Raw genomic sequence first — 13,913 nt, 5'->3', positions numbered from 1 at the left:
AGTAGCAGATCATAAAAAAAAAAACCTTAATACACACGCCTCTCGTTTCTTTATTAGGCTTACACGCTCCCCGGAGACGATCTGTACGGCGTTCAGCGTTGCCTTGTATGACCGCTTATCGCCAACATGCGTCCGTCCATCTGTCGGATCGTCCGTGCGTCCGTCCGTCGGTCCGTGCCGCTGATAGGGGCGCGTCGACGTCTTGCTCGGGGTTAGAACGCTGCGAGTGCTCAGTGCTGACGGATGGTGCATCGGCATCAGCATTTGGGAACATATATATTTTTCGTTAGACACTTTAAAATTCGGCGACTACTCTCAGCGCTCCAGCTCCTCTTAATCAGCAAGTGCATTGGCAAACAACAAAGCAAACATGTGGCGATTGCTTCCATTGCGACCAACAACCGCGCCTGCGCTCACCAGACAGCGTCATGTAAGTGGACGTCATTAATTTGCATACCCGCTGGGATGCAGCTCGTGCGAATCCCCGTTTGTTATACGCTCTGACATTGACATTTACAGCACAGCCGCGTAATTGCCATACGTCGCGAGGATCAATCGGTTTGGGAGCGTCGTGCGCCATTTGGACCCACGCATGTCCAGAAGCTTGTCAAGCAGGGCGTCAAGGTCATTGTACAGCCCTCCAATCGACGTGCCTATCCTATGCGGGTGAGTCAAGACTACCAAATTTCTGTATATTAAAGAGATTGTCCTGATTGATTGATTTACTGACTAATTGATTGATTGATTGATTGGTGATCAATGCCTAGCCCAAGCAGTAATAGCTCTGAGGCTGAAATTTAGAAATAAGCTTCCTTTTGGGTCAACAACTCAGCTTTGGCTTTGCCTGAGCGTCGGACTAACATGCGGAAGGTCGCCGGTTCAAGCCCAGTAGAAAATATCAATAATATGAATATATAAAGGAAAACAAGAGTGCATTAGTGTACACCCAATATATATATATATAAAATCAACAAATCTTTTCAACATCGTATCATATGTGGCTTAGCTACAGCAGCGTGTTTACTGTGTCGAACGATACGTTTAATGGGCGGCATCATAAAAAAAAATGTGTTTGATAAGCTTCTCCGTGTTGGGCTCTAAATTTGGCAATTGCTGCTGGCCTTGGAACCAGTCAAAGCCCGAAAACGGAGCGTAATTCCGTGTTATCTCGCTCGGAATTGTTGCTGTCCAGTCAACTGATTTCACGCCAGATAAAAATCTAGTTTAACAAAAACAATATATGTTGATAGACATTTTCAAAACAATAACACAACATCATGATAGCCAATGGGAAAATCACTTGTGATTAGTTGCCAAGGACCATACTAGTTTTATAGATCATGATTTGAAGGAGAATAATATATTTAATTGAATTATATTAATTGATGGTTAACATATATAACACCTTATACAATAGCAAGAATTAGTTCATCTTAAAAAACCGACTTTCTCCAAAAGGTAAAACGCTCTTTTTAGCGTTCAATTTGATTCCAAAAATGAAATCCTTGCAAAAAAATTTAAAATATTTGAAATTTAGTTTATTTAATTTGGCTTTGCAATTAAGGTTTTCAAAAATTCTTCAGTTAAATCATCCAAAAATTGTTTTCCTATAAATAAGAGTTTTAGATTTATGCCAAACTTTTGACAATGCCAATAGAGTAGCTTAGTTGTTCTTAACCATAAATTAGATTTGGCATTAGTCAACCAATATCGCATGTTATGCTTACTGTAAATACTTAAGACCTTAAATGCGAGATTACGGATAAGAAAAAAAATGATAATACTCAGGAAACTCGCAAGCATAATATTTGGGGAAATAGCATGTGAAATCGATTAGATAAGTTAATTTCGACCATTTCTTAGAATTCCAAATTACACAAAAATCCATTTTATATTTCTTTACACGTGTTTATATATCTAGGCATATATGCAAGCTGGTGCCCAGATACAGGAGGACATTAGCGATGCTTCCGTGATCTTTGGCGTTAAGCAGGTGCCCATCGATGCGTTGATTCCGGGCAAGACATACTGCTTCTTCTCGCACACGATCAAGGCGCAAGAATCGAATATGCCACTGCTGGATGCCATACTCGAGAAGGTTAGTGGACCGAGAAACTATACAAATCTTCAGGTCTCTTGAAAATCGAAGCTTCACAGAAAATCCGCCTCATCGACTACGAGCGCATCATTGATGAGCGCGGCGCCCGCCAGGTGGCGTTTGGCAAATACGCAGGAGTAGCTGGCATGGTGAACATCCTGCATGGCATTGGCTTGCGCCTGCTGGCGCTGGGCCATCATACACCCTTCATGCACATAGGACCTGCGCATAACTATCGCAACTCCTCGATGGCCCGCCAGGCGATTCGCGACTGTGGCTATGAGATATCGCTGGGCATGATGCCCAAGTCCATTGGACCATTGACCTTTGTGTTTACCGGCTCCGGCAATGTGTCCCAGGGTGCGCAGGAAGTGTTCTCCGAGCTGCCCGTGGAGTATGTGCCGCCAGAGATGCTGCGCAAAGTGGCAGAGCACGGCAGTGAGTATTGAAAATGAAATATATAATCTGAAATCTCTAAAATGTGCCCAATTTAGATCAAAATAAGCTGTACGGCTGCGAGGTTAGCCGCTCGGATCATTTGGAGCGTCGCGAGGGCGGCGGCTTTGATGCCAAGGAGTATGATGAGTTTCCCGAACGTTATATTTCCACATTTAGCCAGAAAATTGCGGCCTACGCTTCGGTCATTCTCAATGGCATCTACTGGGCTGTGGGCAGCCCAAAGCTAATTAGCATTCCGGATGCCAAGAATCTGCTACGTCCGGCCAACACGCCCTGGCTGCCGACCAGCAAAGGCAGCCCTGCACTGCCACATCGCATGCTCGCCATTTGTGATATATCCGCCGATCCGGGCGGCTCCATAGAGTTCATGAATGAGTGCACCACAATCGATACGCCCTTCTGTCTGTACGATGCGGACCGCAACAAGGATACCAAAAGTTTCAAGGGACCCGGAGTGCTGGTCTGCTCCATTGATAATATGCCCACGCAGCTGCCTCGCGAGTCTACCGATCTTTTCGGTGAACTCCTAACGCCCCATGTCCATGATATCATCAGGAGCGATGCCAAAAAGCCGCTGCACGAAGAGAACTTTTCCTATCCCATACAGTCGGTAAGTAGAGGGGTTTCTTGTGGCAGTCGATAGATCTATGTCTCTTAAGTAAAGATCGAATATTGCTCTCAGATTATATGGAATCTATATTTATAGCTTTATTTATTTTATTAGTATATGTAGACAGTTCAGGCAGCTTAGCTAGCTGTCATAAATTTCTCTAAAGTTCTGAGTAAAATTGATTGGAAATCGTGGAAAATTCTAGAAGTAGGAATATTTCCCTTGATCTTATGAAACAAAATTAACAAAATGGGTGTTTTAATGATCGCATCAAAAAGTCTTCTATGAAATGAGTTTAGCTTTATATTCATTAATTTAATTTAACTTTATCCCATTTTGTTGCGTTTTTAATAAGATTATCGGGAATATATTCCATGGTATTGGAATCTACTTTTCGAATAATATAAGCATCTTCATTATATAATTTAAACATCAGCGTTCCAATATCCAAAATATCTCTGTCATATTTTGTGGAATCATTTTAATCCTATATTGTTATTTTCTTAAACGATTTCTTCTATGGTATAATTAATCTTGAATATTTCATAACTAAAACTCATTTATAGGAGTTTTTGTATCCTCTAACTGGAATCTAAGCCCCATATTTATATAAAACTCTTTATTATATAATTTAGTTTAGTATATTTAGTATTTATTTAGTATAATGTTAGTCTATCTGCCTGCGTACACATGTCTAAATTTTATAGAATATTTTGAATTTACTTTTGATAATTTCATATACATTTTGTGCTATGGCATAATATAAGCTTTTTCATTTTATAATTTAGATATAGATAGATTTAGATGTTCATAACTTGGGCTGTCCGCCTGCCCTTGTCAAAAGCAGATTTTCTTACGCATTTATAGGAAAAGTAATTTTTTGCAATGTTTACAATGCCCGTCTGGCTGTCTGTCTGCCTGCGTATCCATTTCAGAGAAGTGCTTAAAACGATATACCCCACAGTTTGCCGAGGAAGATGATCATGAAATTCGCCCCATTAATTTTTATTGCTTTGGATTCGTATACTTAAAAAAAATACAGCACAATCATCAAAATTTACTTTAAACCTTTTTTTTCCCACTATAAAACTTTGTTCCCAGTATTTGAAAACTAGTCGGATTTGTTTTAGTGCTATCAGTTATAGCAGTTATCGAATATAAACTAGGAATATTTTGATACTAAAAATATATTCTTATCTATCTTAAAAATATACTCATTTAAATGGAAATGTTTATGTCTATAAGACTTGATTAGTATATGGAATGTGTAAGCACGTGTTCACCTTTAGCTTATCAGATCCAAGTAAATACATAAGTGCACATATTATTTCATGCTCTCTCTTTCTCTCTCTCCCTCTCTTGTTCAGGCAATTATCGCTAGCAACGGCGAGCTGACTGAGGGTTTCCAGTATATTCAAGAGCTGCGCGATTCGCAGAGCAATCGCTCGCGCCACAAGATGGAAGGCCTTTCCGAGTCGCACAAGAAGGTACTGGTGCTGGGCGCCGGCATGGTCTCGGCGCCGTTGGTCGAGTGGCTGCATCGGGAGAAGGATGTGAGCATAACGGTGTGCTCGCAGGTAAAGGAGGAGGCGGATCGCTTGGCCCAACAGTATGCGGGCGTGGATAGCGTCTATTTGGACGTGCACGAGAGCACCGGGCATCTGCAGGAGCTGTGCGGCAAGGCGGATGTGGTTGTCTCTCTGCTGCCCTACAGCCTGCATGGCATGATTGCGCGCTACTGTGTGGCGGAACGCACCCACATGGTCACCGCCAGCTATCTGAATGATGAGATATCGGCACTGCATGAGGAGGCGCGTGCGAATGGTGTGACAATCATGAATGAGGTGGGCCTAGATCCGGGCATTGATCATCTGTTGGCCCTGGAGTGCATACACGAGGTGCAGGAGAAGGGCGCCGTTGTTGAATCCTTTGTCAGCTACTGTGGCGGCCTGCCCGCACCGGAGCACTCCAATAATGCGCTGCGCTACAAGTTCTCGTGGTCGCCGCGTGGCGTGCTGCTCAATACCTTGTCGGCTGCCAAATATCTGAGCCAGGGCCAGATTGTGGAGATCTCTGGCGGTGGCGAGCTGATGTCCAATCCACGCAGCTTGGACTTTTTGCCTGGCTTCGCGCTCGAGGGCTTCCCGAATCGCGATTCCACCAAATATGGCTCGCTCTATGGTCTGGGCCGGGATGTGCACACGCTGCTGCGCGGCACCATACGCTACAAAGGCTTCTCCGAGTCCATAAAGCCCATGCAGCTGTTGGGCCTGATTGATCCAGAGCCGAATGCCCTGCTGCATCCCAGCGGACCGGATGTCACATGGCGGCAGCTGGTCACACATCTGCTGGGCATGTCCGATACGAGCATCTTCTATGAGAACCTCAAACAGAAGCTAGTCGAGCGTCTGGGCGATGTGGATGGCATCGAGAGCCTGGGTCTGCTGGATGAAACCCCTGTTGTTAAGCTTCATTCCCCGCTGGATACGCTCAGTCACTATTTGTCCAAGCGTTTGGCCTTTGGTAAGTGCTTCAATCTGTTCCACTCGGCCACGTCCCAAGTCAATAGCGCTTTCTTTGCAGAGCGTGACGAGCGCGATCTGGTCGTGCTGCGCCACGAGGTGGGCATACGTTGGCCCGACGGTCGTCGCGAGGAGCGCGGCATCAATTTTGTTGTCTATGGCCAGCCGCAGGGACACTCCGCCATGGCCATGACCGTGGGCAAGCCTGCTGCCATTGCGGCTAAAATGATTCTGGATGGTGCGTAAACGAATTTCTATATATATATACATATATATACAGTCATAATTATATTCAAATATCATTTGCTTTATAGGTGAGATCCAGGAACGCGGCGTGCTGCTGCCCTTCACGCCGGACATCTATCGCCCCATGCTGCAGCGTCTGCGCTCCGAGGGTCTGACTGCCACGGAGACATCCAGATGGCTCAATTAGTTACCTGCCGAATTAGCACCTAGTTTTTCGCTGAATACAATCCATAAATTCTTCTTCTTTAGATTCTATCTAATTCTCTGTTGCACTTCAATTATGTGTGTGTTTATGCCCCGTTTATTTATAGACCTGTTTTTTTCCAGTCATCAAAATTTAGATAAGACTGCACTGTTATCTGTATACTATATACTTATATGTATGATATGTACTTATGATTACACTTGTTTTATTTTTTTTTTTGGGGCAGGAAATTAACAACGTCGATTTTAATACACAGTTTTATACAATTGTGATTTAACGAAACATTTTATCAATCAGTTTCGTTCATATGAACGAATTTGTTTGAAGGAAAATTCGGCTTCGATTGACTATCTTATCAATTGCTGATAAATCGTCCAAATCCGTAAAAGCTAGAAAATTGAATTTTTCAGATTTGATGCATTATTTAACAATTCCACGAGAAGCAGTGAAAAAAGGGGGAAAAAACAATTGTATAATATTTTACTAGAGTTAAACTCATTTCAAGAAAACTAGAGTGAGAATGTAAGAATGTAAAGAGAAAGCGTTAGTTCCGGTATTAAGTCCAGACTGATTGATAATCAGCGTAGAGAATCAACCATATAGACATCGAAGATATATATATGTATATGTATCGAAGATATAATGATTGTAATTTTCACACGTTTAGTAAATCCACACACTTATGTGAAACATGGATGTGTTGTATCGTACAATTTGCCCCACATAAAATTGATTAAATACAAGTTTCAAGGATCTCTTGAGAAATACCTTTGCTTTATTTTTGATTCATTATTTCGAAATACCATCTTCTTTTTCGAGAGAACGAATATATTGATTACATTGACATTAACTTATTCGTCACATGGCAACTCGTTAGCTATTTGGGTTATCAGTTGAACTTGAACTATTTTGAAATAATAAATAAAAATATGTTGTTGCCGTTAAATAATAAATTTAATGGGGGCTATATTTAGCCAAGAGCAGGCCAACCACAGTTCCCACAGTCACATGATGAGGGTTACGGTTCTGTCAGATTTCACGGTGCACATTAACCGGTCTCAATTGGGATGCCAATAAACAACCTCACCTCACATTTGCCTTATACTTTGTCCCACAGATTGGGGCTATCAGCTGGAGCCTAACTAAACCATGCGGCAGGCACTCCATGATAACCAATAACCTATGTGGCCGATGTGCTAGTAGTGCTTGCTTAGGTTTTACAATTTTTGATTCATTCAATGCAAATTCATACACACGCACATACATTTGTGTGTGTGTCTGTGAGTGTGAGTGAGGATTTACGTATAGTCCAAAGAGAGGCGCAGTCTGGGCGATAATAATGTGTGCAATGGGATTTGTGAAACCGGAGCGAGAGTCCGACGCCAGTAGCTCAGCCGCAGTCGGCGTTGTAAATTAAACGATTTGATTTTTTTTTCGATACTCTATTCAAAAATTGAAATTGGGTATATGCGTGTCATCGTCCATACGTCTAGAAACTTGGTATATATGTCAGACAAAGCGTTAAAGATTATTGATCACGCCCATTAAGACCTGGGCAAACTCTGGTAATGCGTATTTCTTACAGGTGGAAAAGTCACCAACGCGACTCTAAAAAACAATTTAAAAATACTGCCACGCCCACATTAGCTCCTACAAGTTGGATAAAAACTCAATTTAAAAGTCAGCTAGGGTTTCGGTTTTGTACAAGGCCCGCTTAAATAATTTATATTTGTTTTATTTTTTTATCAAAATTGTTAAAAAATTGATTTAAATTCATCAAATTTAGATTAAATTAAAATCAAATTGAGTGTGATTTGTCTATATTTTATTATAGATTTAAAGATTATAAAATAAATTTATAAAAATATAATAAAAGTATATTCAATTTACATTTTCTTATGAATTATATATGTATATATAAATGTATATGTAAAAATTGGTTAAACTCTTTATATTACGAGTATTTAAGCTATCGTGAGTGCAGTGTCAAAAGCTAACAATATTTGCATTTCTATTTTCTAACTAACAACTTTCTTTGATAAAGCAAAAAAATATGAATCGATTTAGGCCCTGCTTTATTCTTTTGTAATTCTTCGCCTCTGTATTATATACATAATTGCATAGAGTATCGCGCAGTCGGTTCTAACTCCCTGAAACCTTCTTGTTGTTGTTTATTTCTATTTTTTTTTTTTAATTTTTGGGCTGCGCTCGAGCTGCCGGGCAGCAGTTCGTCTTCAGTCTTGATAATACGTAGAGCCGAGGCAGTCGCAAAGTGTTTTCATTCTCGTTACGTCTCACAAGTGCTTTACTGTTATATGCAGTAGGTGTATATATATATATATAGGTATATGTATCATATATATGTGTGTCTCGTGAAGTAACGGCTGTTTGCGTGTTGCGTGTCAAAAACAACAACAACAACAAAGGGCTCAGCAGGCGCAGCGCAAACGGCGAACGCATCCCCCGTATCTCTATAAGCGATTATTTAATTTATGGTTTATAGTTAAAAAAAGAAATAAATAAAAAATACAAATAATTGGAGGAAAGTGCGTGCCGGTGAACAGCTGCGAGAATTTACAAGTGAAGCGAATATAATTATACAATGTTTAAATCGAAGACAGTAGCTTATATTTGACCCCAGGCAAAGGTCATTATTATATTGATATTTAACTGTGCGCTCTGCTGTTATCACAGCAACAACAACAACAACAACTACAAGAACAACAACAACAACGGGCAACAAGAGTAAATAAAATATTAAACAAAACAATAACAATAACAATATGGGTAACATGCGCTATTTGTCGGAGACTCATTTGCGGGGCTTCGAGCGTTACAAGGTAAGCATTAAATGGGTTTTATTCGGCTTCTATAGAAATGGGGTCGTCTTGCAGACCCCCTACAAAAATCAATGTCCCCCCACCACCGCACACCCCCTACCATGCATAATTAAATAGGCGTCGTATTTAATCAAATTGATGATATGCCACAAAGCAAATCGGTTTATAATATAATTATCAGGATTACGACGAGTTCCGGTTTGTGAGCTATAAATATGTTTATATATGTATGTACATATATTGCAAATATATAAATGATCGTACACACATGTCAATTGTGTTTAATCTAAGGAATTGGGCAATGGGTTGATCTATTAATTCTATTTTTTTTACTTTTTTGCTATCACTGTCACTGACATGTGTTTAGACATGCTTATCAAATAGGCTGTACGCCCTAGGCATGACTAGGCCTAGGTCATCAATTAAATAGACCGGATGATGCTGAACACACAGGTTTCGTAAATCCCAGAGAAGGCATTGAACTGCGAATGTAGCATGTGCGCGCTGTTGAGAGATAGTTGGCAAACTCATAGTGTGGAATTTGTACTTAAGAGATTAACTTATAAGTAAGATGAGTTCAGAGAAAGAGAGAGTGACAGCGAGTGAGAGAGAGAGTGGGAGAGAGAGAGAGGCTTAATGCTATATGAAAGACTGCTAATTGAAATATCTATATAACATTTGTAATATATGGAAAATGAATATGCCTTAGCTAAGCTGATCTAGAGTTCTAGACGAAATCCTTTAAGGTTTCTTAAGGATCTTAATAGATCGTATAGTCATAGCTTAGATGTGCGTCAAACTTTTGGTTTTCTTAAATTTTCATTCATTCCATTTGACTGTTTGCAAGCAGAAAATAATCCAGAAAATACATAAAGAATATTCTTTAAAACTGTATTTAATTTAATTAAAATTTAAATAAAGAACAATATATACTGGCCCATAACTAATGTAATCGTCAATTGAAGTTCTCTGTCTGATTACAAATTAAAATTAAAGCTCCTGTGCTTTTGTTATACATCTAATTATAAGTGGGTCTATATATATATATAGGTTTGTCTTTTATGTTGTTTAAGTTTTGCCCGATGTGATTAGATATTGGCATTGACTAGACCTTCTAGCATGAAATATTTTATCCATTTCATTTACTTTGGCATTGTGTTGTCCAAGTTACCATTGCAATGGAATTTGATGTGAACTTGATTTACACAACGTAAACTTTACCGTGACAGAAGGAAAATAATTTTTTATTGGTTTTATTGAAAGCTTTTCAAATTACCTACTTGTAATATTCATATCAAATCTTATTAGTTTATGTATTAGTTAGTTTACAATAAGTGTTGCAAGCTTTTACAGCTTAGACAGTTACTCAGTCAGACAGTCAGTCATTAAGTCAGTTAGTTGGGTAATCAATCGGTTAGGCTGACAATCAGTCGATCAGTGAGTCGGTCCTTCACTCTGCGAGTCAGTCAGTAAGACAGTCAGTCAATTAGTCAGTTAGTCTGTCAGTCATGCAATAGGTGTGTCAGTCAGTCAATCAGTCAATTAGTCAGATTATCAGTCAGTCAATCAGTTAGTTAATCATTATTAGTCAGTAAGTCACTCACGCAGTCAGTCAATCAGCTGGTCACTTACATAGTCAGTCAAACAATCAGATTATCGGCTTGTCAGTCAGTCAATCATTCAGTCAGATTACCAGTCAGTCAGTCAATCAAACAGTCACCCAGGCAGTCGGTGAGTCAGTCAGACAATCGACCAGTCAATCAGTCGGTCAATCAGTCAGTTAGTTATTCAGTCAGTCAGTGAGTTAGTCAGTAAGCAAAATGTGTTAAACTGAAACATGCTCTAAGACTTTTCATTATTTATTATGTTTCCTTGACAGTACAACAGCATAGACACTAGCTTTCTGAGTGTCTATATAATGCATCCGTTCTGGAATTCCTGCGTGAAGGTATGTATTCTCCGCCGAGCGTAACACTCAATAGAGGTTCACAGATCTTCTCGTGCAGTATTTACCGATGTGGCTGGCGCCCAATATACTCACTTTTGTGGGTTTTCTCATGACCGTGGTGAACTTCATATTGATAGCTTATTACGACTGGGACTTCAAGGCGGCCAATGACAAATCGGTGGGCAATACGGTGCCCGGCTGGGTCTGGACCGTGGCGGCCATCAACATACTCATCTACTATAATTTGGGTGAGTAGCGTGGGATTCGATTGATCTGAAATCGTGACTAAATCCGAGCTAATGTAGATGGCATGGATGGCAAGCAGGCGCGTCGCACGGGCACGAGTGGTCCGCTCGGCGAGCTCTTCGATCATGGCTTGGACTCATATTCGGCAGCTCTAATACCCATCTATATATTTTCACTGTTTGGCACGGCGGACTTGCCGCCAATACGCATGTTTTTTGTTATATGGAACGTGTTTCTCAATTTCTATTTTACGCATGTGGAAAAGTATAATACGGGCGTTATGTTCTTGCCCTGGGGCTATGACTTTACCATGTGGGTACGTACGCTTCAAATAAATTATATATTTTACCAATCTTATAATCTATATAATAATTATATATTATTTTCGGTTTAGGGCGTCAGCTTGATGCTGTTTGTGGCCACATTGGTGGGTCCGGAAATTTATCGCTCGAGCTTTTATGGCTTTACGGTGGCGAATATGTTTGAGGTTGGCCTCATTGGTTCGGGCATACTATCCAGTCATCCAATTATTATAAGGAACATATATCTGTTTGTATTATAAATGAATTCAAATTGTGGGCCGGACTTTATTCAAGCTCTGCTTTCAGCTCATATAAGAATAAGACGGGCAAAATGCGTCCCATGATGGAGATGTTGCGTCCATTTTTTGCCTTCGTCTGGCTCTTTCTGATCACCTTGGTTTGGTCATTCTTTTCGCGAAATCAAGTTATTAATCTGGAGCCGCGTATCCTGTGGATACTCTATGGCACTATCTTCTCCAATATTGCAGTAAGCTACACAACTTTGACAACTTTGAGATCTACTTTCAACTTTATTTTCTTGTTCTTTTCTAGTGCCGCCTGATTGTGGCCCAAATGTCGGATACACGTTGCGATGGCTTTAATATACTTATGTGGCCGCTGCTTGCCACTGTGGGCGTCTGTTGTTTTCCGTGGTATGAGCATGTTTTCGGCATGGATCTGACGGCACAGGGCGAACGCTGGCTCGTCCATGGCCTAACAATATTCGTCACATTGGCGCACTGGCATTATGGCTATGGTGTGGTAAGTACAAATAACTTTGTTTATATAAAGCTAAAATGCTCATTCAGGTATTTAATTGCAGGTCTCGGAAATGTGTAATCATTTTAAGATTCGTTGCTTCAAAGTAAGAAAATCCCACAGCAATTCCGTTGAATACACTACATTCCAGAACAATAACAAATCCCAGAAAAGTCATTGAAACTAATTACATACTAACTAAAAAAAAAAAAAAAAAAACAAAACAAAACAAAAAAAAAAATTCAACGAAATACGAAAATACCAAAAGGGTTGCCATTTTGTATGTGATATAAATGTGGGTGTTACAAAATTCTCTTTCGCCTCGCTCTGGTCTATATTTAAGTGAACCATACTCAATACATTAGGTCTCATGCGCCGCATAACGTTATGGTAAAGTTCACCTTAGAGTTATTCCTTAATCTAACCTAGACTAAGTATATAAATACTAAATATCAATATTTATTTATTTATAACTGGCTGAGTACTTAGTGCATGTAATGAGGCAGCTGCAAATCGCATGTGACATGACCTAACCCAACTGCATGTTCCGATAAGTATTCCACATAATATGCATTGCGTTAGTGTAGAATCTATTAGAACGACAAGTCCCCACTGAGAGCCCGCATTATAATTTCTGTAGATAACTAAACCGTCTGGCAACGCCGTGCAGGAACTGACCGAGACCAATGAAGCCACAAAACGCACGGAGACCACTGAGGAAGTGTAATCGGAAAAGCCATTGGACTGTTTTCCACATCCAATTTCCGTTCTTAAGTACATTTGTGTAAATGTTTTCTTTTTTTAGTCTAAGTTGAAGTCGTACCAAAAATGTTACCGTTAAGATATGAAAACGAAAAGCTTACGATGTGCCTTATTCCATGTCTCACGCAAGCTTTGCAGCGAAAGCTCTGCGCTGAGTTGCACAGTTTGCCTGCCAGAGGGCAGCTCTGTTCTCTGTTTCTGCTGAATAAATGTTATCAATTTATATGTTAAATTAATAAATTAATGTTTTTCTTTTGAGTTCGTAAATGCAATTACTTAATATATTTAGAGCTTAATAAAATAACAATAAAAATGTTAAACATAGGGTATTTTCAAGCTTAGAGTACTGGACTACGAGATAGATACCCTGTGACTAGCAAAAACTATTCCGTTAAGTTGATTTTTTACCTTTTTCTTAAGAACGTTGTAATTTTCTCGTTCTGAAATTGCGCTAAGATTAGCTGATTTCGGTTAATTAAATTATATAATAATTTTATGCTGTGTATCTTTATACGAAATTTAAAGAAAAAGGAAGAAACCGGGATTAAGCCAAGTCATAGTAGCACTTAGTAGTAAGGGGTAATCTGGGAGATAGGTAAGCTTAAAAGGATCAATCATGAAAAATCACACGATAGATCGTAACTGTTCTTGTCTCGTTTTGTTGCAGCTCAGTTAATAATCAGTCCGATTATAGTACTCAGCTGAAAAGCACCTAAGTTATAAATTTCTTTCAATAATATTAGTAGAATTTCGACTTCGACAATACGACAACCTGGTTATGTGAATCGGAGCCTCGTTTGTAGAAGTATTCCATTTCTACGGATTGATTAAAAAATCGAAATTTTGATAGCTTCGATGTTAACTTGAGAGGAGCTTCTCCCTAGACGCTGATTGTGCCTGCCATAGGCTTTTAGGT

The 13,913-nt window shown here is 39.8% G+C and overlaps 2 protein-coding genes across 4 annotated transcripts; both read left to right on the top strand.

The window, feature by feature from the left end:
• Positions 1-286: 286 nt before the first annotated feature.
• Positions 287-6,805, top strand: LOC115758867 (alpha-aminoadipic semialdehyde synthase, mitochondrial). 3 transcript variants are annotated; one of them, XM_030699656.1, is made up of 8 exons: positions 287-430; positions 520-666; positions 1,922-2,098; positions 2,158-2,536; positions 2,593-3,167; positions 4,535-5,690; positions 5,751-5,927; positions 6,004-6,805. In XM_030699656.1, the coding sequence occupies exons 1-8, from the start codon at positions 371-373 to the stop codon at positions 6,120-6,122; spliced, it is 2,790 nt and encodes a 929-aa protein (XP_030555516.1). In that variant the 5' UTR covers positions 287-370; the 3' UTR covers positions 6,123-6,805. The 3 variants fall into 3 exon arrangements, with proteins under 3 accessions (XP_030555516.1, XP_030555517.1, XP_030555519.1); XM_030699657.1 differs by lacking the exons at positions 287-430; positions 520-666; positions 1,922-2,098; positions 2,158-2,536; positions 2,593-3,167 and adding an exon at positions 3,826-4,434 and having other exon boundaries at positions 6,004-6,800; XM_030699659.1 differs by lacking the exons at positions 287-430; positions 520-666; positions 1,922-2,098; positions 2,158-2,536; positions 2,593-3,167 and adding an exon at positions 4,465-4,470 and having other exon boundaries at positions 6,004-6,800.
• A 1,600-nt stretch (positions 6,806-8,405) lies between these two features.
• LOC115759027 (ethanolaminephosphotransferase 1) lies at positions 8,406-13,237 on the top strand. The gene is made up of 9 exons (XM_030699839.1): positions 8,406-8,980; positions 10,860-10,928; positions 10,987-11,176; positions 11,234-11,490; positions 11,569-11,723; positions 11,783-11,963; positions 12,029-12,238; positions 12,300-12,341; positions 12,876-13,237. Exons 1-9 carry the CDS (start codon positions 8,924-8,926, stop codon positions 12,960-12,962), a joined length of 1,248 nt encoding a protein of 415 aa, XP_030555699.1. The 5' UTR covers positions 8,406-8,923; the 3' UTR covers positions 12,963-13,237.
• Positions 13,238-13,913: the final 676 nt, after the last annotated feature.

Source organism: Drosophila novamexicana, unplaced genomic scaffold, assembly GCF_003285875.2.
Source record: "Drosophila novamexicana strain 15010-1031.04,08,12 unplaced genomic scaffold, DnovRS2.1 tig00000193-arrow-pilon, whole genome shotgun sequence".
NCBI lineage: Eukaryota > Metazoa > Arthropoda > Insecta > Diptera > Drosophilidae > Drosophila > Drosophila novamexicana.
This window is presented reverse-complemented; position numbering and strand designations above follow the sequence as displayed.